Raw genomic sequence first — 21,541 nt, 5'->3', positions numbered from 1 at the left:
TGGGGACTGACCATCCCTGGTCTCCCTGAGGCCGGCTCCCGGGTGGGCGGCGCGTGGCAGCCGGATGCGCACTTAAAGGGAGCCAGGTGGTGCCTCACTTGGCTCCAAAACTCCCGTGCTAGTTCCCTGTCCACTGCTCCCTTCCGGGGAAAGCCGAGCTTCCCCCTCCTGGTTCCACACCCAGCCCCTCCAGCCCAGAGTCCAGACCAGCCTGCGAGGAGACCGCCTCCGACGTCTTGGCTTTTTCAGAGCCGGAGGCACTCCAGGGTGTGCAGAATGGAACCCAGGCTCTCCTTTCGGGAGGGGTGGGCTTTGCACCGGGCGTGCCTGCAGTTTTGCGCGCGGCGCAGAGGAAGCGCGCCCCGTGCTCTCCCGGGGTCTCGGTGCGGCGGGCCGGAGCGCAGAGCCGGGAGGGCTCTCCAGACCCCAGACGCGCGCCGGCTCCCACCTGCCCGCCCGCCTCCCGTCTGGGATTCTCGGGGCCGACCCGGTTGGCGGGCGGAGAGCGGGCCCGTCCCCGGGCTTCGGCCCCGGGCCGCGGCACCTGCGGGAGGGGGCGGCCGGGCGGGCTGGTCGGACAGGTCCCGAGCAGGAAGTTCCCACCCCCGTCCCGCCCCGCCCCGCGCGGCCCGGGCTCTCGTCCACCCGTCCGTCCGTCCGTGCGTTGGTGCGGCGGCCCGTCCTGGGCGCGCGGCCGGGCGGCCGGGGCGGGGACCGGGGCGGCTCCTTCTGCGACGCGCCTACCCACAGGCCAATCGGGGCAGCAGGCGGCGCGCGGCTGCGCGGGACGCAGGCCGGGGGGATAAGAGGCCAGGTGAGCCTACCTGCGCCGGCGGCGGGTGGGGTGCGCGCGGGGCGGCGCCGAGCGGACACGACGCACGCGGCAGGCGCGCGGGCTCCGGCGGCATGTCAGTCAGCAGGAAGAACTGGGCCGCGCTGTCCAGGTGAGCCCGGGGGCCTGGCCGCTCCTGGGGGCGACAGAGTCGGGGCCACACCTGGCAGCTCGCAGGTGTTCCGGCTCCCCCACCGCCTCCTTCCTCCCCTGGGGGCTGAGGCACAAGCAGGGTGCCTGGGGTGGCTGTCGGCCCCTAGAGGCCGGCTCGGGGGATTGGGGAGGCGTTCTGGAGTTATGGCCCAGCCTCATTTCCCGAGAAGCCCCCCTGACGGCCCGCGTTTCTCTGTAGAGAGTTTGAGGGGCCCCTCCCGGGGAGGAGGAGGGAGCGCAGTGCCAGGAGCCGGGCAGCACCACCTTGGAGCGTTGGTGAATAGCACCGGGCGGGGGGACAGATCCCCTCCCACTGATGAGGCTGAGGTTCTGAGTGTGGCGTTTTGGGGTGGTGTCTGGGCTGGGTGACCTCACGATAGTTTCTGCCCCCCTCTGTGCTTCAGCCTTTATTTGTGAGCTTGTCCTTCCAAGGGTCTGGGCACTGGGTGTCTTATCCCTGCCTGCGGGACATCCTGTCAGGGTCAGAGAAGCCTGGGGGGGTGTCCAGAAGGCAACACCCCTCATGTGGTTGGTGACCCCTGAACTCCTTGGGGCCACCCTGCACCTCCCCCCAGAGGTGCTTCCATGAGCATCTTCAGCTGCGATCCCCCCCCCCCCCACTGCCCCCTCAGGAGACTGAGGCCCACATAGTAGATGGATTGGAGCCCGAAAGGGTCTAGCGGGTAGAAGCTGACCCCTCCCAGGTGGGCGTGTGGGTTGAGGCCCAGGCTGCCCAGCAGCCCCTCCCAGGCCTTCCCCAGCAAGGCCTCTGGCTCTCCCCACCCCCTTCCCAAGGGCTCCAGAGCTTCTCCAGGGCCGGGGGCCTCCCAGACCCTCAGACCTCACTGCTCTGAAGCACAGTTGCCCGGTCACCCTGCTGCAGAGGGGCCCGCGGGGTCTAGAGAGGGGAAGGATACGCCCCAAGAAAGGAGGAGCTCAGTGCCCCGGACAGGGGCCCGGCCGCCTCAGAGGCTGGACACACCCAGGGAGGGTCTGTACTGCGGGTGGAGCTGGGGGTCAAGGTCTCGGACTCTGCGTGTGGGTCACGGTGCCGGCGCTGACGTGGGAGTGTCTCTGCTTCCAGGTGGGGCCTGTGTGTGTTGGGGTGTGTAGTGCGGACACGTCTGGGTGGATGGTAGGTTCTGACGTTGCTGAGTTTGGGCCTTGGGAGTCCGAGTCCATTCGGATGTCCGTTGAAGACCACAGCGCAGGGCGTTGGGGTAAAAATACAAAGCAGACATGGCTGAGTCAGGAGCCCCCGGTCTGCTGGGATGTGTGTGACTTTGTGTCTGAGACATGCCCGGATGTGTGTCAGGGTGTGTGCCAGGTGGCAGTGGGGCGCTGGAACTTTTAAAGTGCGAGCAGGGTCTGGTCTTAGCTGGTCCTCTGCTCAGATGGCCCCAGTCTCCCGTGGCTGCAGGGGGGGCTGGGGGGGGCGATTGCCAGGCAGCGGGAAGCCCCGGGGACCAGCCCTGCCCCGCCCCCTGGCCCTCCCCAGCCCTGTGGGCAGACACAGCTGTGGCCAACACTCACCCCGTGAGGCAGCTGGAGCCGAGGACCCTCCCGCCCTGCTCCCTGGCGAACAAGCCTCAGCTGGCAGGAGGGAAGGGCCGTGAGTCACTGTCAACGGAGCCTCCCAGGCCCTCCCGGGGTCGGGTTTGGGGGTGGCGCTGAGGAGGGTGCGAGGAGCGTGGCCCCAGACAGGGCCCAGGTGGGCAGCTGAGGGCCAGCCTGCCGCCCGTCCTTGGCAAGTAGAAATTCAGACGCTCTAGCCCTGGGGCAGGGCAGTGGTGAGCTGGCTGGCCGGGTGCCCTGGTCAGCAGCCTTGCCCTCTCCTCCCTGGGCTGGCCTGGTGAGGGTGAGGCTGGGCGGGCTCGTCCGCAGGGGGTGAGGGGTGGATCTGGAGCAGCTGGGGGTTAATCATTTCCCTGCCTGGGTCTTGAGCAGCCCTGTCACCTCCCGAGCTGCTTGGCTCTCCCTGACACCTCTCCCTAGACCAGCAGGGCTAGAAGGGACCTCACTGACCACCCGCCGTGGCCCCTCGTCGTGTGGAAGGCCTGTCCCCCCCCCTCAGGGGCTGCAGACTGGCCCAAGGTCACGCGACTAATCAGAGCTGCCTCTCTCAGCCCAGTGCCACGCCTGAGCTCGCTTTTCTCCTTCCAAGTTTTGCAAATCCTTGCTCTTTGAGCCTCAGGGTTCCACAGAATGCTCTGGGGCAGCCTTCACACCCTTCCCCTGCTTTAACCAGGGCAGCTGAGCCTTGATCTGTCGTATAATGGGCTCCTATGTGCGATTCAATTGGGGAAAGAAGGGTTCTCCTGGTAAACCTGCCAGCACTTACACCCCTGCACTCAGCTGCTGCTGAGTGGGAGGATAGACCTCAGGTGAATGGCCCTTGGGAGGGAGCAGAACCAGCTCTGCCCTGAGCAGCAGGGCAGAAGGTCTTCCATAACTATTTAAGGGAAAAAGAGGTCCCTTCCCCTAAGAATGGAGCTGGTCAGGTCAGGAGTAGGGAGGCTAGCAGTCCTACCTGGGGGCAAAGAGAGGGATGTGTGTCCCCAGAGGAGGGCCAGGAGGTGGAGGAAAGGGTTGTTGAGAGGGAGGGGGTGGCGGGGTGGCCGCCCAGGGCTGCGGCATCAGCTGGTGACAGTGGCTGGGACTCCCTGGGGTGTGGGACCTACACGGTCCACCCTGGCCTGGCCCTGGCGCTCGAGAGGGCAGCGTGTTGGCTGCTGGGTTTCCCCAAACCTGCTTCCCCAGGCTGCGCCACGAGCTCAGGCCTGTGCTGGGCTGGAGAGTCCCACACCCTCCGAGGCCCTCCCAGACTCCCCTTCCTCCCTCTGACTCTTCAGCTGCTGGGCTCCCGAGAAGGTGGCAGGGCATCCTTCCTGGCATTTAGCCTTGTGGTTAAGAGGCTGGCCTGTGCTGGAAGCTTGGTTCCTTCTTTTACTAGCTCTCCTGTCCTGGGAACGTTATTGACCTCCACGAGCCCCAGAGTTCTCACCTGCAGAATGGGAGTGACCCCCCCCCCCGCCCCCGTCCCTCAGGGCTCTCGGGGGCCTCTTGTCAGAGGTATCTGTGAGCCGCTGGGACCAGCGCCCGGTGTTGTCTAAGCACATGTCAGAGCGCTCACTTCTGCCTTTATTCCTTTATTTATTGATTCATTAGTCACCGTAGTCAACAAATACTTGTGTGCTCCTGAATGCAGGCCCTTAGTTACCGTTTGTTTATTCCTGGGGCTCCTGCGGAGCCGCCCAGAAGCCTGGCCTTCACCCCTCCTGCCCCCTCCTCCCCATTTTCTCCTCTTTAGAGGAGGAGCTCTTTGCTTGGTGGAGATAACGTTTCTCCTGGGGTAGGGGTGAGGGGTGACCACGCCACGTGGGTGAGCGGCGGGGTCTTGGGGCAAAGCTGGGGATCACTCGAGGACGCCTGGGCCGCCCCGCCTCGGGCGGCTCGGGCCCCGGGACCCTCAGGGCGAGGACCCGCCTGGGGTGAGTCACTTCCCGAGACCAGACTCTGACAGATCGCACACCGACTTGTCCCAGGTCCCACAAACAAACCGATGGCTCCCCTGAGGGCTGAACGGCCTGTGTGGGAACGGGCTTGCTCAGGCCCAAGGAATCCTGGGGGCTCCAGCCCAGACGCGCCTGTCGGGGGAGGAGCCCCCGCTCGGTGGGCCGGTCTCCCTCGGGGTGGGGGGGGTCCCTCAGCTTTGCAGGGCACAGCTGACCCCAAACTGTGCACTCAGTTAGGTGGATCCAGAGGAAAGCGAGCTGAAGTGGGCCTTTCTCATCTGGACCCCGGCAGCGAGGAAGGGGTGGGACATTGGGGCCTGGCCGGAGGGAGCCATGGGTTCCCGTGGAGTGAGTGAGTGAGTGAGTGAATGAATGATCACGGAGGCCCCGGGGAATCTGGTTTAAACCCCGTGGTCAAGGCCGTGGGTCCTAGATGGAGCCCTGCCCCATCCCCACACAGGTGGAGTACAGACCTGACAAGCAGGAGGAACTAAGGTTTTCACCAAGAGCTACCATGACATCAGACTTGGGAGGTTCTGGAAGGTTGCCTGGGCCTAGGATTTGCTCCCTCTTTGTGCTCTTGCTTATCAAGGCAGAGATCTGGTGAACCCGCCCCCCTCCCCAGGGAGGAGGAGCGCCCTGCCCTCTCCTCTTCCCAAGTGAAGTTGACACTTAACACTTGGTTCCACATTGGTGGCACTTGTGCGTTCCGGGCGCCGTGGTGGATGCGGCTCGTCCTGTGGTCTTTTCTCTCCCTGCAGGGCAACTTCTTCGCACTTTCTTTTCAAACCTTTCCTACCCTCTCTGCTCTGCCTCATTTGCCCATCTTTAAAAAGAAAACATGACTTAAGATCTGTGTGTTTATTGTATGTAAATTACACCTCAATCAAGACAGCAATCTTTGCATCCACGTCATCCTCCAGGTACTGTCTCATCTTGGTGGCTTTTCTTTTCGTTAAACCTTCTCAGCAGAGTTGCCAGCCGTCACCAGCTCCTCTTTCTCGGGTCCCCTTCTCCCCTTGCTTGTCCAGTCGGGCTCTTTCTAAGGGTCCGGAAGCCTCTGTGCTCAACACTGCCTCCTGGTGGTCTTGCCTTTCCGGCGGTGTGGACAGGGCTGGCTCCTCCTCCAGGGCGACTCCTCCCGGGTTTCCTCCTTTGCTCCCTCCTCTCCCGCTGCCACGGACACCTCACCAAATCCCTTCCTCCCTGATGGTCCCCATCCTTCTAAGAGCAGCGCCAGGAACTGCTCAGGCCAGAAAATCTAGTTTTCCTTGATTTTTCTCCTTTCCTCGCCCCTCATCCCCATCCAGCCCATCAGCAAACCCAGCTGGCTCTGTCTTCAAAATGTGTCCCGAATCCATCACTTTTCCCATCTCACTGTCACCACCCCAGGTCACGTCACTGTAGCTCGCGCCCTGGCAAGGGCCCCCCACCCCGGCCCAGTCCCTCTCCTCTGCCTTCTGCAGTCCTGTCACCATACAGCAGCCGGAGAGGTTTAAAATAGTGACCATAATAAGTCTTACCATGCCCCGCTCGGTGTGAAACTATCCAGTGTCTTCCCACACCCTGGAATAAACCCACGCTCTCCCCCGTCCGCAGGCCTTCGAATGCCCTGGCTCCCCTCCCCTGAGCTCAGCCGGCGGAGACCTGAGCTGTGCTGCCCCCTCCCCCCTGAACGCTGCCACCAGACCCAGCCCCTCTGGTCCTTGGGGCCCTCTCCCCTCCAGGCGCCTTTTCTCCTCCGTCTCTTCCTGACGTTTTGTTCACGTGCGGGCTCCTTGCTCCCTGTCTGACTCCCCCACCTGGCACGCGCCCCAAAGGGCAGAACCCCGTCGGGCTCCTTGTCGGGCTCCTTCCCAGTTCCCGGAACCTGCATGCCTGTAGACTGTGCTCAAAACATGTGAGTTTAGTGACGATCAGATCAGCAGGTGTGATGCTGGACTTGGAAAAAAAGATCAGGGCCGTCGTGTGGGTGCTCCTCTTCCTCTTAGGGAGGAAAACGGAGGAGGCAAGGAAGGGACCTGCCCGCGGGCAGGAGGACCAAGCAGAGGCCCATCTGATCTGGGCCCCAGACAGCACTGGGAGGCCACTCCCAACCCTCACGGCCTAAGCTCCTGCGGCTCCGGGTGAATGAAGCACGGCCTCCCTCCCCTGCAAGCCCCCACCTCTGACCTCCAGGCTTGCTCGTCCCTCCCCTCTGCCTGGACCTCGGGTTTCTCCCGGCCCTGGCCTGTCCCCCTTCCTGAGATTCAGCCCACGTTCAGGCTCTTCTGGGGCCTCTCCTGATGCTTCAGCCCCAGTAACCTTTCCCTCCCTGTGCAGAGCTACTGGTGGACACACTTGTCTTTCTCACTATTTGGCAGGTGTCTCCGAGGCAGGGGCCCTGCCCTGGTCTGTGAACCTGCAGTTTCCGACGGGGCGCTGGCCCAGCACAGTTCTTCAGGGATATTTGCTCTTTGGTTGGGATGGAGGGTGGGGGTGGGTTGGGGGGGGGGTAGGTGGATAAGGATGACGGGTGGGCAGGGCGGTGGAGGCGATGGGGGAGGGCTGTTTGCCGGGACAGGAGGTTGGATGGCTGTGAGTGGCCGGTAGGCCCTGTGGTGCAGGGTGGTGGGAGCAGGAAGCAAAAGCAGGTGTGGCCCCTGCTCCCGGCACCTGAGAACTGGTTCTCGGGAGCCAAAGAGGCTGACGGGGCTCCTGGGGGCTGAAGGGAGTGATGCTGGGCCCTCCCCGGCTGTCATTGGTCTCAGTGGCAAGTCTCCCCCTCTGGAGAGCTGAGAAGTCCCACGGGGAGCGGTGTAGCTGAGGACGTTTCTCTGTGATTGTCCACTGAGGGATGTTATCTAAGTCCCCGGACCAGAGAGAGAGGGGAGCTTGTCAGGTTCACCCACCTCCTTCAGGCAGAGCTGCACCTGCCCTCCCGCGTCCCTGGGCACCCCGGAGTATGGGCCCCCATCCCACTCGGGGGTCCAGGGCGGAGTCCAGCCCAGTGTCCCCCTGGGGGTGTCGGCCGCGCAGGCCGGGGTGGCGGGCCGTGTGGGCTGCACTGACTCCTGTCCCCCGCCAGCCTGGCCAGGCAGTGGACCCTGGAGGATGAGGCGGAGCAGGAGCGAGAACGGCGGCGGCGACACCGGAGCCTGAGCTCCACCGCGGACGACGAGGTGGCCCGGCCAGCCCGGGACGGAGACCCGGCGGCCCCAGAGAGGTGCGGGGGTGGGGAGGCGGTACCCCGGTCCCGGATGACGGACGGACCGGCTGCCCCTGCCTGGGGAACCGGGCTGAACTCCTGTGGGTCCCACCCTCATCAGGACAGCCCGTGTGGCCAGTGTTCGTGAGACGCGCAGCCTTTGCTGGACATTTCGTGAGCGTAACTCAGTCCTTCCTGGGTCCTGAGAGAGAGGGTCCTAACCCGTCTCACAGGTGCAGGAGCTGGTCAGAGAGCACACAGGTTGTCCACCTGGGGAGCGGGGGCCACGGGTGTCGTCCATGCCTGTCAGGCCCCGGGGCCAACTCTCTCCATTCACCCCGGCTGCCTCCCTCTAACCCGGACCCTCCGTGGTCCGCCTCTGACCGGAGGAGCGCGGGGGCCGGTGTGGCCACCAGATCTGAGGGTCGAGAGGGGAAGGCAGAGAAGGGCCGTGTTCACCGGACGCTCCTGTCTGTCAGGACAGTGCCCGCTCCTGGCATGAGTCTCCTCTCGCCTCCGAACAAGCCGGGTTTGCAGGCTGGGAAACAGGCTCAGACAGTGAATTAACCTGCCCCAAGTCGCATGGCGAGCAGGTGGTGGGGACGGAAGAGTCTCCTGAGGGCCTCTCATGTTGCCCTTGTTCCCCTGGGTCCCCCAGAGGAGGGACCACAAGGTGTGCATCCTGAGCTGCACCCATGTGGCTGACGGGGCGGGAGGAGCGTCAGAGGCCTGGGTTCTACTCCCAGCTCCACCGCCCATTAGCTGTGTGACCTGTGCCAGCTCCCTGACTGTCTCTGGTCCTGATCTAAGCTGCAAGGGGTGGGGCCTGGCACAGAGGAGGTGTTTGTTGATCGGGGCTGAGCGTGGAATGGTTGCACCTTTCAGGGGTTTATGCATTTCTTTTAAAAGCATCATGTGCTTTGTTCAGAGGCTACCTTAGAAGCCCGATGTAAAGCAGATAAAAGGGATCCTGATTTAAGCGATGGTGGTTCCAGGGGGGGCCACGGCCTTCCTTCCTCGCCCCTCCCGCGTGGCCCCAGAGGCATCTTCACTGGGTCGGGGGGCACCCCAGGGTCTCTCCCACCTCTGCCGGCCTCTGACTCTGTCTCCCGCCCCATCTCCCATCTTTCGACTCAGACTGCCGAGCGTGGAGGAGATGGAGGTCCCCCCCCGACCACCCCTAGACTCCAGAGGCGAGGACGAGGACGTGTGGGCCATCCTCAGGGCACGGCAGGAGCGGAGGCAGAGGCAGCGGGAGGTGGAGGTCGCACAGGCCCCCGTCCGGGAGCAGGTGGAGGCAGAGGAGGAGGACGGCGTGGGCACCGGGCAGGCCAGGCAGCCGCCCCTGGTGCCCGAGAAGGAGCTGAAGCTGCTGCCGCGCCGGAGACTGAGCCGGGAGCAGCGGAGCTCCTGGGTCCGGGAGGAGGAGAGCTTGGCGGGCAGGGAGCCGGGATGCAGCAGGAAGGGGGGCTCAGAGAAGCCCTCTGCCCCAGAGAAGACATTAGCGCCCGAAAAGAGCCTGGACTCCGAGGAAATCTCCGCCTCCGAGAAGAACCCCAGCCCTGAGAAAGTGCCCGTGTCCCAGAAGATCGCAGTGTTGGAGAAAAGAACCATCTCGGGAAAGAGGTTGGTTCTGGACAAAACAAGTGTCTTGGAGAAGCTGCCGTCCCCAGGGAAGACGTCGGACTCAGAAAAGAGACTGACGTCTGAGAAAGCAGCAGTCTTTGAGAAGACCCCGGCCCCTGAGACGCAGCTGGCCCCAGTGAGGGCGGCGGCCCCAGGGCAGCCCCAGGCCCAGGAGCGGCCAGCCTCTGCGGAGAGCCCGTCCACCCGCAAGGGGCAGGGGAGGGCCGGCCCCGAGCAGGAGCCCCCGTCCTCGGCGGGGCTGCGGGAGCAGGGGTCAGAGCGTCCGGCTGTGACGTGCCGCCTCCCACCCATCACTCTCCAGGTTGGCGGTGCCCCTGCCCTCCCGCCCTCCGCCCTCCCTTCTCGTCCTGTCCTCCTGCCTCTAGGCCGGCCTTGGCTGCTTCTTCTTCTCTCCCTACCTGCTCCACCACTGTCAGGATAGCGGACCCGGGGGCGGGGGCGTCAGCTGCGTGGCGGGGAGCACCTGGTACCCCGTACCACATCCTCAGCCAGGGCCCAGACTGCAGGCCCTCGTGGACCCTTGGGAAGCCTCAGATCCTTCTAGAAGTCCCCCTGGAAAGCCTTGCCTGATGGCCTGGCCCCGGGACTGTGTCCGCCATCCCCACAGCAGAGGGGCAGGAGGCACAGGACTGTCTTGCTGCCTGCTTCCCGCTGCAGCTCCTGGGATGAGCCAGGCCAGCGGCGCTCCCGTGGCAGCTTGGGCTCGGGGTACCCTGGCCTTCCGTGTGATACTCCCCCTGCTCCATCCAGATGAAAATCCCCAGCAAGGAGGACGAGGCGGACACACTCTCGCCCACCCAGGCCACCTACAGCAGCTCCCTGAAGCGCTCCAGCCCCAGGACCATCTCCTTCCGGGTGAGGCCCGGGTCCCTTTGCCTCCCATCCTCTGGAGGGCATGCCGCGGAAAGCAGCCCCCATTTCAGCCCAGGGCCCTGGGTTAGACACCAGGGACATTGTACGCAGACACAGGGCTTTTGGATGCGCAAGGGTGGCCGAGAGCAGATGGGGTTGGATCAAGTGAAGCACTGGTTTATGGCTGGAGGCGGGTGTGGACGAGACCCAGCAGCCCCAGGTGATGGGCCCAGCTAGCCTGCAGGAGGGCGGCGCAGGCGGACTGCGGGGAGAGCCTCTCCTCCAGGAGGGGAGGTGGGTGGGAGCCATGGGCTGTCCCAGTGCCTGCCACCCTGCCTTGCCCCAGGAGTACAAATCACGTGGACCGGGGCTGGTCCTCTCGCTTTATGCCAGAACTTACTCCTGGTTCCTCTGTTTACTGGGTCACTCACTCACTTTTTGACTGACCGTGCGCTGTGCCAGGCCCTGGGGAGAGGCAGGAGACCTGCTGCCGGCCGGTGCCTGTCCCTGCCCCACAGGGCTCGGGCCGGTGGGGAAGCAGGCAGGAAGCAGGTGGTTGCAGCTGCCCCAAGAAGACCTGGGGGCATCAAGGAGGGGCTGCTGACCCGGTCTGGTGGCTGGGGCCGTGTCCCAGACCCTTTAATGGGGGTTGGATTGGGGGTTGAGCAGAGGTGGGTGGGAGGCCCCTGGAGGGGGATGTGTTCTGACAGCTGAGCCTTCCCTTGAGGAGGCCGCGGCTGACCCCACTCATGGGCACCTTCTCGTTTCAGATGAGCCCCCGGAGAGACCACTCAGAGGCAGCCTTAACCCGCAGGTCAGGGGCCCGGAGGCTCTGTCCGCTCCCGTCTGCTCCCGTCCTGCTTGTGCTGCAGGGTTAGCAGGAGGGGCTGAGGCCCGAGATGTGGCACAAGGGGACGGATGCGGGGAGCTGCTTGGAGGAGGCGGGGCTTGGGCGGGGCTGTCCTGAGGCGCAGGGGTGCGGAGGGAGACTGACCAATGCAGGAAGGGGACGCAGCCGCTTCAGCAGGCGGGGCGCGGGTGCCCGGGACTCTGCATGCTTGACGAGCGCTTCCACCTCCCCCCCACCCCCACCTCTGCCCACAGCGTCCATGCAAGCAGCTGGAGGACTGTGTGTTTTTTTAAACAACAACAACAACAACAAATGGGGTCTGAGCAGCAGCTGTGCTCATGCGTTGGGAATTTCATGCACATGCATTGCATCCGTCTGCCCCCAAACTATCTCTAGGGCAGCAGTGCTGGGCGAGGCCTGGGGGTGGGGATGGGCGCTGGGGTACAAGGTGGATGAGACACGCCGCTGCCCTCGAGCAGCTCACGTCAGACATGAAGTGTGCAAGAGCCCCACAGCACGGAGGTGCCGGGATGGGAATGGGAACTGAGGGCTGGAGCCCCTCATGGCTGCGGGAGCTCGGCCCTCGGGAGCTGGGGACTCGGTCCCAGAGCGATTGGCATCTGAAAGGACGTGAACTAGAGGGAGATTTCCAAGCGGAAGGAAGCTTTGAATCGAGGGGACAGCATGAGGAAGGGCATGGAGTGTGACACACACGGCGTCCGGCTGGCCGGCTCCTCAGCGTGGGGAGGAAGGGGCGGGGGGACACTGGTGTCAGGAGGGCAGGCAGGACCAGGTGATGAGTCTTGTACGCTGTCCGGTGGCCTGAGGACAGGATGGGGTTGGTCGGGGGTGGGGTGGCCTGGTGGCTGGGGTCCTGCTGAAGGGACTGTTTCTAGGGAGGACAGGGGAGCCCCCCGGAGTCTGTAGATCGTCGCCTTGGCCAGGTCGTTATGGTCTCCCTCGGGGACTGAGGCCACATTCTCTTAGCCGAAGCGCTGGGGGTGTGGACGCAGGCCTGATCTCCCTTGGGGCGGGGGTCTCACCTGCCTTCTTGCCTTGCCCTGCCTTCCCGTCCCGCAGCACCAGCACGAGGCTCCCGGCCAGCTCATTCACACTGGGCCAGAAGCTGGAGAGATACCACACAGCTGTACAGGTGGGCGGGGACGGGTACCTGCCTTGCGTGGTGGGCGTGGTGGGCGCCCACCCTCAAGGCTCAGCAGCTTGTGCTCTCTGCTCCCAGAGATCAGAGTCAGTCAGGTCTCCGGGCCCCTCCCGCCCTGAGTTCTTGGTGGCTCCCGTGGACGTCGCCAGCAAGCGCCACCTCTTTGAGAAGGAGCTGGTGGGTCAGGGCCGAGAAGGATCAGCCTCCAGCCGGAAGGTGAGTGGCTCAGGCCGATGAGGCTGGGTGTCTGCAAACCCCGGCCCCTGGCCTAGGCAGTGCCAGACAGCTCTGTGCCTTTGTGCGTCAGTTTGGGAGAACCTGCCTCTGACTTGAGTTCCCTGCCACTCCTGCTCCTGAGGCCCCATCCCCCTGGCTGTGCGCACAGCCCCAATGAGGGGGGGCGGGTCCGGCGCCCTGGGCTGGATGGGTGTGGGCCAGGTACAGGCCTCTGGAGATGCCCATCCGACCCCGAGACGGAAGCTCTCTTTTCAGGAGAACTTGCGGCTCTCGGGGGTTGTGACATCGAGGCTCAACCTGTGGATCAGCAGGACCCAGGAGTCGGGAGATCAGGACCCGCAGGTACCCCGGCCCTCCCGCGGTCTCACCACGGGCCCTTCGTGGCAGAGTGACCTGTCAGAGGAGGGGCAGCCCCAAAAGTAGTGGCGATATTCTGGGCGTGGGAACGGCCGTGGATAAGCCTGCGGGTCAGAAGGCAGAGAGGAGGAGGGTCTGGGGTCCTCCCTCGGGAGGGGAGGGGTCTGGGGACCCCTGTGCCGTAAGCCTGAGCCTCTGGTCTCCACCCTGATGCCGCAACCAGGAAGTGCAGAAGGATGCCCGCAACCAGGAGGGGCGGAAGGAGTCGGCGGCCGCCAGGAGGATCCAGTGGAGGAAGAAAGCAGACCCCTCCCTGGGTGCCGAGGTGAGGAGGGCGGGGGTGGTTGCCCTGCGGAGACGCCACACGCCCAACGTCACGCACACCGACTGGCCTGTGTTGGCACAGCCCCGTTCTCAGGCCAGGTGGACCCAACCTGGGGAACGCCGGCTGCGCCCTCCTCTGGCTTCGCTTCCCCACAGCTGTGCAAGCCCCTACCCCCCTCAACCAGCAGACCTGGGGCCTCTGGCCCAGTGTGGGCGCGGGGCTTGGGGAAAGGGGTGCCCTCCTGTCCAGCCCGAGGAACCCGTCTTGTTCTAATCGCCCTTTGCCCCGTAGGTGTGAGGACCCTTGTCTCGAGGCTCAGCAGGTACACCTCTGTCTCATCACCCCGCTCCCTTTCTGCCTCGGACCTGGGACCAGGAACGTCGGGGGGACTCAGCCAGCTCCTTCCCTGCCCAGCCTCCGGGGCAGGTGTGCCTGGCCCCTTGTCCTGCTGTGGGCACAGCGAATCCTGGGCCCCAGCGCCAGCATGGGCACAGCACGACTCCCGTCCGCACCTCAGGCCTCGGGGTCCTGTCCAGAGACAGCTGCTCCCTTCCAGGGTCAGGGGCGCCGTCCTGCAAGAAGCCCAGGGTCCCTGCCTGGTCTGAGCCAGCAGGTGTCTCCGTGTACCTCTCAGAGGCCGGGCCACCCACTTAGGCCAGGCTGGAAGAGTCGCACTGTCTTCCTTGGCCCCGTCCCCTGCTTTGTTCTCCCTCACATCCCCACCTGCTGCTCTGGCCAAGCCGTCCTGTCTCCCCTCCCCCTGTTCTCAGGAAAGAGCTGATAAACTCATTCACTCTCAGGTGTAAGTGACTGATAATACTTTAAATATCTTCCTTCCTGGAGGCTTTGCTGTTAATGGGGACCGTCTGCAGCGTGCGGGGAGGGCTGTTTTGGCTGCGGGCGTGCAGGGGGGAGGCGGTCATCACTTGTCCTCACGTTTAAGGGGGTTGCTACCCAGTTGTCTAGCACGGTGACTTGAGGTGGGGCAGAACTGCCACAAACAGTGCCAGGCCTGCTGTCACATCCCAACACACACGATCCCCAAATCCAGTCCTCTGTTCCTCTAACCTCATGGCCCCTGTGGGCTTGGCGGACACTGGGCTAGCTGAGAATCTAGGACAAAGCAAACTCAGAAAGTCTGGTGCCTGTCAAAGCCCTTTGTGCTGTAGTGATAAAGGTAGACGTGTGCAGGTACGTGTGTGCACAAGCGTACGTGTGCGTGCATGTGTGTGTGTGTGTGTGTGTACGTATACACACACACGCGTATGTATTTTCTTTTAATCGTTAGAACTAAATTAGAACTCTGTTCCCAAGTGCCCCGGAGCCAGCTGCGGGAACACGGGCGCAGGGCCCACGCCCCTCTACGCCCGGCCCAGGCCCACCTGGGAAACCGCAGGGCTCCTCAGATCACAGCTGGAAAGGTCAGCAGGCCCCCGAGCCTGTGGGGCAGACGCGGCCAGCCTTGGCCAGCCTCTGTGATCCCGAGTGAGGCTCCTATCTTGCATCCTGGGGTCCAGGGCACAGGAGGCCCGTGGGGCCCCGTCCGTGACCCCAGGCTGGCCCGTCTCCCGCTGGTGGGCTTCCTGTGGCCGGTCCTGTGCCTGCCTGGAGCCGGGGGGCAGCAGGACCTGGAGGGCCTGCCTGGGACACCCACACCCGCTACCAACTCGAGTCCCAGGACAAAGCCGGGGGCCAGGGCAAACACTGCCCAGAGACGCAGGCCCTGCCAGGAACTCGGGATTCAAACAGGCGGCCTGCAGGTTTTTGAATGCTCCCATTCTAAACTTGGGAAGGTCCCAGCAGGTGAATTTGTCCAGCACAACTGTCCTCTGTAACCCTCCCTCCAGCGTGGGGACCCGAGAGCGGGCCGAGGGGCTCCGCTTGGTCCTGGGGATCTGGGTGTCGGAAGCTGTTGCCCTCGGGGGTGGAGCCCTTGGTGCCTGCAACCCATGCACTGGGGTGCCCATCAAGGGCTGACTGCTGGGCAGGGTGTGGGGGACAGCACCCCACGACTCCTGCCCCCTTGCACTCATGCATCCCACACACGAGGGCCCTGCACGCACCCCTATCAGGGGATGGTCTGTAAACCGGGAGATGGATGCACGCCCAGGATGACCTCAGCTGGTGACAGTGTGAGGACAGAGCATGCAGCCTGGGGGTGACTGGGTGACAAGGTCGGGGGAGGCCCCTCGAGGAGGTGACATCCCACTCCCTCCAGGGACAGAACAGCCCCCCACCCTCCCACCCACACTCCGGGCCCTGCCTGCCTGCCTTCCTGCCCGGAGACCCGGGACCTCACAAGCAGCCTCTCCTCCTGCAAATGTTCAAGCACCATACCAGCATCTGCTTCTTCCAGTAAAATTCTGGCCAAGCACCATCTGTTTCCTCTTCCTTCCCCTCTACCATTAGCACGAGGAGGTGATGTTACATCTGTTCGCAAGGACGGGGCGTCCACGGCAGCTCAGATGTGGTGGCTGGAGGGTGGCTAGACTCGCCAGCTGAGTGACTGCCGCCCACGGTCCGACTCAGATTCCCACCTTAGGACACTTACTGAGAGCCTCACGCAGTTAGTCCACGGATGCCAAGAACCTACCAGGTTTTCCCCGTGGGGATTCAGGTGGCCAGATCTCTGTCCCAGGCATCTGTGCAAGCAAATTACGTCCCATCTGAAGGATTGTTGAGCTTACAAGGAACCCACTGAAGTAGCTCAAGTTAAGGGAGGATTTAGGAAAAGCAATTCCTAAATTCCAGGAGGTTCCAGGCCAGGACACAAGGCAAGGCTAGGTCCTGGTGGGCTGCGCCAGGAGAGCGGGTGATGGGGCACCCCCCCTCTTTCCCGACAGCTTGGCTGCTCACTGTTCGTCCCTGTTCCCCGGGAAGCCGGCAGCAGGCATGTGGCTTCAGCCTGCCCCGCCCCGGATCTGCTGGCAGTGTAAAGGGCCACATGGCAGGGATTGAGCCTGGAGGTGGGGAATCAGACCACTGGGCTCAGAGGCCACCGGGGACCATGGAAGGACAGTGGCAGCTGAGTGACGGGGCAAGTCTGATAGCAGAGTGGGTGAGGAGCACGTGGAGGACCCTTTCAAGGACGTCGGTGGTGGACGCGGCATGTGGCTCCCAAGGCAGCCGCATACATGCAAGCAAACACCAAAGCCCCGGGCGCTGGCCTCACGGACCTTGTAATCTAGTGGGTTTAGCAGATCATGGTCCCGTGTTGCCTAATTTTAAAGCCGTAGTGGCGTGAACGTCAACCGTCTTCCCTGCCCCTTCACTCAACCAGCTGCCTCTTTGGGGAGAACCCTCATTCTTGGCTGGATGTGTGACCTTGAATCTGACCTCCTGTATTGGGTTTAATCCCTGCCCAGTAAGGAGGGCTTGCCACGTGGCTTGGGGGGGTCAAGGAGAAGACCCACTCTGCAGATGTGCTCACTGAGGCCAGCAGAGCCTGCCTCCCCCACAAGGCTGCTCGTCCTGCCAGAAGCAGCCAGTAGCCTGGAAGGCGTCCTCATCCACAGCATTACTTCAGTCGAGCTGCAGATAAGCCCTGCTTCTGCTCCCGAGACCCCCGCCCGGAGACTGACAAAGTGCCTTGTGCCCCCGGCCCTGCCCCCAGCCTGCCACCCCGCCGCTGGCGTCCACTTTACTGGGATTCTCAGGAGGGACAGCTGGTTTGTGTTACATGCCTTCTCCCTCCTGTCCCCTGCCTATCTGTCCTGGTTTTAAATAGCTTATCTGAGCAGCTGGACGACCACATGGGCTTATATGGCCTGGGGTGCATGTTCCCTCAGCCCTTTCCCCGGCACCTGCCAAAATAGCAGCCAGCAGCCCCACTCCCCCTGCCCCCGCCGCCCCCCCCCCCCAAGGCTGTCTCCTGCCGCACATTCCTCCACCGCGGGGCTTGGCTCCCGGGCCGACCGCGTGTCTGCTTAAAGCCCTCTCCATCCCCTGCCCTCGCCCAGACCCTGCGAGGCCGCGCAGACGCCGCAGGACCCGTCTTCGGCAGCTCCTGCTCTGGGTAAGGCTCGGGCAGACTCTGGAGAGTGGAGGGGTGTCCTGTGGCCTGGCCCTTCTGTCCTGAGTCCCCGGGTCCTCTCTGAGAGGGTGTCAGAGCTGGGGGAGGCCCCGTTCCCTCGGGTGCTTCTGAGGAGGTGTTGCAGGGACAGGACCCTGAGACTAGTTTAACTGGCCCTCAGTGAGAGGTTGGAGGCTTGGGTTTGAGTCTGGGATCTGTCACCGAAGGGTGGTTTTGCTGGAAAGTCTTGGGTGAGCGGCTTTCCTTCCCCCGGCCTCAGCTTCCTCATCGGTAGGAAGGGTAGATAATTGCCAGGCCTCTAAATACATGATGCTCCAACCCACGGGGCTCCCCCTCCAGGCAGAGGGCCCCTGAGCCTTCCCAGGGAAGGGGTCCCTCTCGATCCCCAGAGAGCAGAGTGGGGCCTTGTTCGCATCAGTCAGAATAGTCCTTGCGGCCGAATTCTCTTTTCCCGGAATTCAGACACTGTCCTGAGGCAGCAGGGACCCCTGGAGGCCCCTCCAGGCAGACACGGGGTTCATCTGACCTCCCAGACCCAGGACTGCACCCCTCCCCAGGCAGGGCACGGGCTGAGCAATGGGGAGAGACCCCCTTGGGAGACCCCTTCATGGGGGGTGAACCCAGCTCACTGGGTTAGAGGGTTAACCCTGAGTCCAGCTGCCCCCCACCCCAGGGTCCCTGCGAGTGTGACCCTTGCCCCATCCACCTCCATACGCCCCCGGGGAGAGCGCTTGCTCTAAGCTCCGGAGGGAGAACCATTCCCTCTTCTCCTGGGCAGGCTGAGGACAGACTGGGAAAGGGACCGCCTGGAGCGCGGGGAATTTCAAAGCACATTCCTGTCCTAGTGCAGCTGGGAAGCACCTGACCTCCTGAATTCCTCCCCTGACCCGGGTCTTATAGGGCAAGGCCTCCTTCTCTAGGAGCAGAAGAGGAATCTGAGAGGATCAAGTTGCCCACTGCCCCTCCCACTCCCCCCGTACCCTGGCCTAGCTCTGCCGGTGGGCTAACAGCTGCAGGCTTAGGAAGATTCCAGTTGAATGCTGGGGACAAGGGCTGAGGGATGGGACCCCCATTCCTCTGTTTTATAGACAGGTTAACTGAGGCCCAGAGAGGTTAAGTGACTTAACTAAGGTCACACAGCAAAAACTGGGTTTTAAACCCAGCTCTTTTGACCGCATGGCCAGCATCCTCTCTGCCTTCTATTGTTTTTGCTTTACTCCCCAAGAAATGTGACCCACTCTCTTGGCTGTGAGGGAGACCGGCTAGAAATCAGTCTGTGGTGGCAGGTGGGGGCCCGGGCGTGGGCATTCTGGTACCTCGCCTGCCGGGTTCTCGACTGCCTCCAAGCTGGAGCCCCGCCCGGGCCCATCGCCTTCCTGTCACCAGTCCCCTGAACAATTGTCTTGGCTGGGTCCTCTCTGCTGAAAGCCCTCCCCTCCCCATGGTCGGCAGGCTATTTTTAGGAGCTGGACGGCGCTCAAGGGAGCAGGGGGCGGTCTCCGGGGCTGTGCCCGATGGCTCTGAGCTCGTGGGAGGGCGGGCGGGAGAGCAGAGAGAGACCCCAAGCCCCAGTCTGGCCACGCACCTTCCCTGGGAGGCCTCCCCTGCGCCGAGGTGACAGACTCCGCCCGGGGTTCAGGGAGGGGCTCCCCAGTTCTCGGGCCACCGGTTCTGGCTACTTCCCTGGGGCTCCAGGCACTGCTTCCTCTGCCAGACCCCCACCCACTCTGGGCTGGGGGCTCTTCCCCTGCCACTCTCCCCGCAAGGCCCCATTTGAAGACCCTCTGGGGTGTGTCTTCTCAGGACACCCTACACATCTGACATCTCCTTCTCACCCACTTCCACCCTCACCTGGCGCAGCCAGCTTCTGGCCAAAGCTCCCTGTGCCTGGCCCTGCCCTCACCTCACTGACCCACCAACTCCAGCGAGGGGGGCCGGCGAGGGGGGCTGGCGAGGGGTCTGGCTCGCTGCAGCGCTCACCCTGACCCAGCAGGACTGGACGAACTGAGGCAGGTTCAGAAGGGCAGCCAGTCCGAGGCTGTGGCGGTGCTGGGTCTGAGGAGGTGTTCCGCCAGAGGGGCCGCAGGGCAGAGGCTCCTTCAGAACTTCTCGGCCTCAGAGGGGCTGCCTTGCGGTGGACATCACGCCACCCGCCAGAGTTGCGGCTCACTGCGTGTCCGCAGATGGGTGCCTGGGGTGGGTCTCGGCCAGGACAGTGGGGTGTGCGGGGACAGGGGATGCGGGCGTGAGCGCCGCTCTCCGTGCCACTGTCACCGCAGGCTGAGTCGGAAGTTGGTGGCTGCAGCGCCGGGTGTCAGTGGGGCAGAGTCAGGAGCAGCCTTGCATCACCCCTTCGGAGAAGAGGGAACTGAGGTGTAGGGAGGTCAACGACCTTTCCAAGGTCACAGGCAAATGTGAGATAGAGCCAGCGTTCAAAGCCAGATCAGCCCCCCAGTCCCGTGCGGGCAGCCTCCACCCCCCCCCGCCCCCCTTGGCTTCTCCCCGTCATTGCAGGGAAGTGACAGTAAAACGCTTTCCTCGGTGTCAGCCTGGTCCTCACAGACCTCTGGGCCGGGCAGCCAGGATGCGGGCACTCTGTCTGCGCTTTGGGAAGACTTGCCCCAATGCTCAGCTGACAGGAGAGTCTTGATTTTCTGTTCCTAGTGCAGTGGGGGGAGAATCTCAAGACGAGAGCTTCCCCAGAGAAGCTCCGTTGAGTTGGACTTTTTACTGAGCCGGTGTAGATAAACACGCTGCTGTGAGAAATGATGTAGAACCACACACACTGCCCAGTGTCCCCCGCGGTAACACTTGCACAACCAGGTCCAAATCACAGCCGGGACGTAGAACCTCCATCCGTGATCTTACTCAGATTCCCCGCTCTGCTTCGACTTTGTGGGTGTGTGTGAGTGTGAGTGTGAAATTCTCTTCCGTTTTAGCCTGTGCAGGCCCGAGGATCCACCACCAGAGAGACTGAGCAATTCTAGAACCACAATCGTCCCTCGTGTGCCTTTTCCTACCACGCCCACCTCCCTCCCAGCCTCCCCACGACCCCGAAACCACCAATCTGTTCTCCGTTTCTACAACTCTGCCGTTTCGAGAATGTTATAGAGATGAAACCACATGCCTCGGCTTTTCCTCCCCCCAGGGAGAGTAATTCCCTGGAGGTCCGTCCGGGGTGTCAGCTGCACCCCCGGTTTGCTCCTTTCTGTTGTCTTGTCACCATCCACGCCACGCTGTGCCGCTCCCAGGGGAGATTGCGCGGATGGGGCAGTGCTTCTCCCCTGGTCTCTGGGCGAGGCTGGGAAGGCTGGGGAAGCTTAGAGCTGGGGTTCAGACGGTTACCACGTGGTGCAGGTGTTGCTGTGCCCCCGCCACAGGAGGCAGCGGGCTCTGCTGCCGTCACGGGCGGATAAGGGGCGGGTGGTCAGAGTCTCGGGTGGACACCGGGCCCAGCGTTTCTCGCAGAGCCGGGAGGCCGGCCCTCCACCCATGCTGACTGTTCCTCTCTCCGGAGGGAAGCGGAGACCATGTCGGACGTGGAGGAGGCGGCGGACAAGTCCGAGGAGTGAGTACCGGGGTCCTGCTGGGGGGCCGTCCCGTCCGTGCACCTGGTCTGGGAGATGCTGGGGTGTGGGCAGGGGCCGTGCCCCTCTGGGGGCCCGGGGAGAGCTGCACCCCTTCATCTCCAGCCGTGTGCCTCTGGGCTGCCCCGCGGGGTTGGCAGTAAAGACCCCATTCCCAGGGCAGTGGGCTCCTGCTGGGAGCTGGGCCTCCCGAGAACGGACCAGAGAGGTTCTGTGAGGACCCCGAGGCCACAGAGCGACCGTGCCCCAGGAATCCACCTCAGAGCCCTTGTGATCACTAACCCGGGAGGCCGCTGTTCCTGCGCCGCCCTCTCCCCCGCACTGTCCCGAGCGCCGGGGAGGGGGCACACACTGGCGGCCGATCACGCAGTCATCTCCTGCGGGGAGTGGGTGCACAGGAGTGACACGAGTGCCGGCACGGCTTGGACCCCGCGGACCTCCCTCCTGGGCGCGGAGCGTGGAGGGGCCCCGCCCGCCTGCCTGGACTTGGACCCCGGGTGGAGGGGGGTGGACAGAGCGCAGGAAACCAGCAGCTGAGCCAGGTTTCCTGAGGGTGGTCAGAGGCAGCTGGACCGGAGGCTGGGCCAGACCAGGCTGTGCGGGTGGGCAGAGCGGGCGGACGCCAGGACCCAGTGCGGAGGGCAAAAACTGGGGTCATCTTCAGGAAAAGGCCAGGGTGTGGTGTGCGGATGTGGGGTGGGTGTGTGTGTGCACGTGTGTGCAGCGTGCCCTGTGCTCCTGACGGCGTCTCCCCTTGCACCGCAGGGAGCAGGAAGGTAAGCGCATGCCCCACGCTCACTGGGC

At 63.8% G+C, this 21,541-nt stretch overlaps 1 protein-coding gene across 3 annotated transcripts; it reads left to right on the top strand.

Moving 5' to 3' along the window:
• The first annotated feature begins 866 nt into the window (after positions 1-866).
• LAD1 (ladinin 1) lies at positions 867-13,911 on the top strand. Of its 3 annotated transcripts, none has more exons than XM_068538586.1 (10): positions 867-944; positions 7,568-7,705; positions 8,825-9,635; positions 10,085-10,189; positions 10,957-11,000; positions 12,117-12,189; positions 12,277-12,414; positions 12,691-12,777; positions 13,016-13,117; positions 13,409-13,911. In XM_068538586.1, exons 1-10 carry the CDS (start codon positions 907-909, stop codon positions 13,412-13,414), a joined length of 1,542 nt encoding a protein of 513 aa, XP_068394687.1. In that variant the 5' UTR covers positions 867-906; the 3' UTR covers positions 13,415-13,911. The 3 variants fall into 3 exon arrangements, with proteins under 3 accessions (XP_068394687.1, XP_068394686.1, XP_068394688.1); XM_068538585.1 differs by having other exon boundaries at positions 12,679-12,777; XM_068538587.1 differs by lacking the exon at positions 867-944 and adding an exon at positions 1,996-2,069 and having other exon boundaries at positions 12,679-12,777.
• Positions 13,912-21,541: the final 7,630 nt, after the last annotated feature.

Source organism: Eschrichtius robustus, chromosome 3 (genome assembly GCF_028021215.1).
Source record: "Eschrichtius robustus isolate mEscRob2 chromosome 3, mEscRob2.pri, whole genome shotgun sequence".
In the NCBI taxonomy this organism is placed as follows: Eukaryota; Metazoa; Chordata; class Mammalia; order Artiodactyla; family Eschrichtiidae; genus Eschrichtius; species Eschrichtius robustus.
The sequence above is the reverse complement of the archived record's forward strand: the minus strand, read 5'-3'. Positions and strand labels throughout refer to the sequence as shown.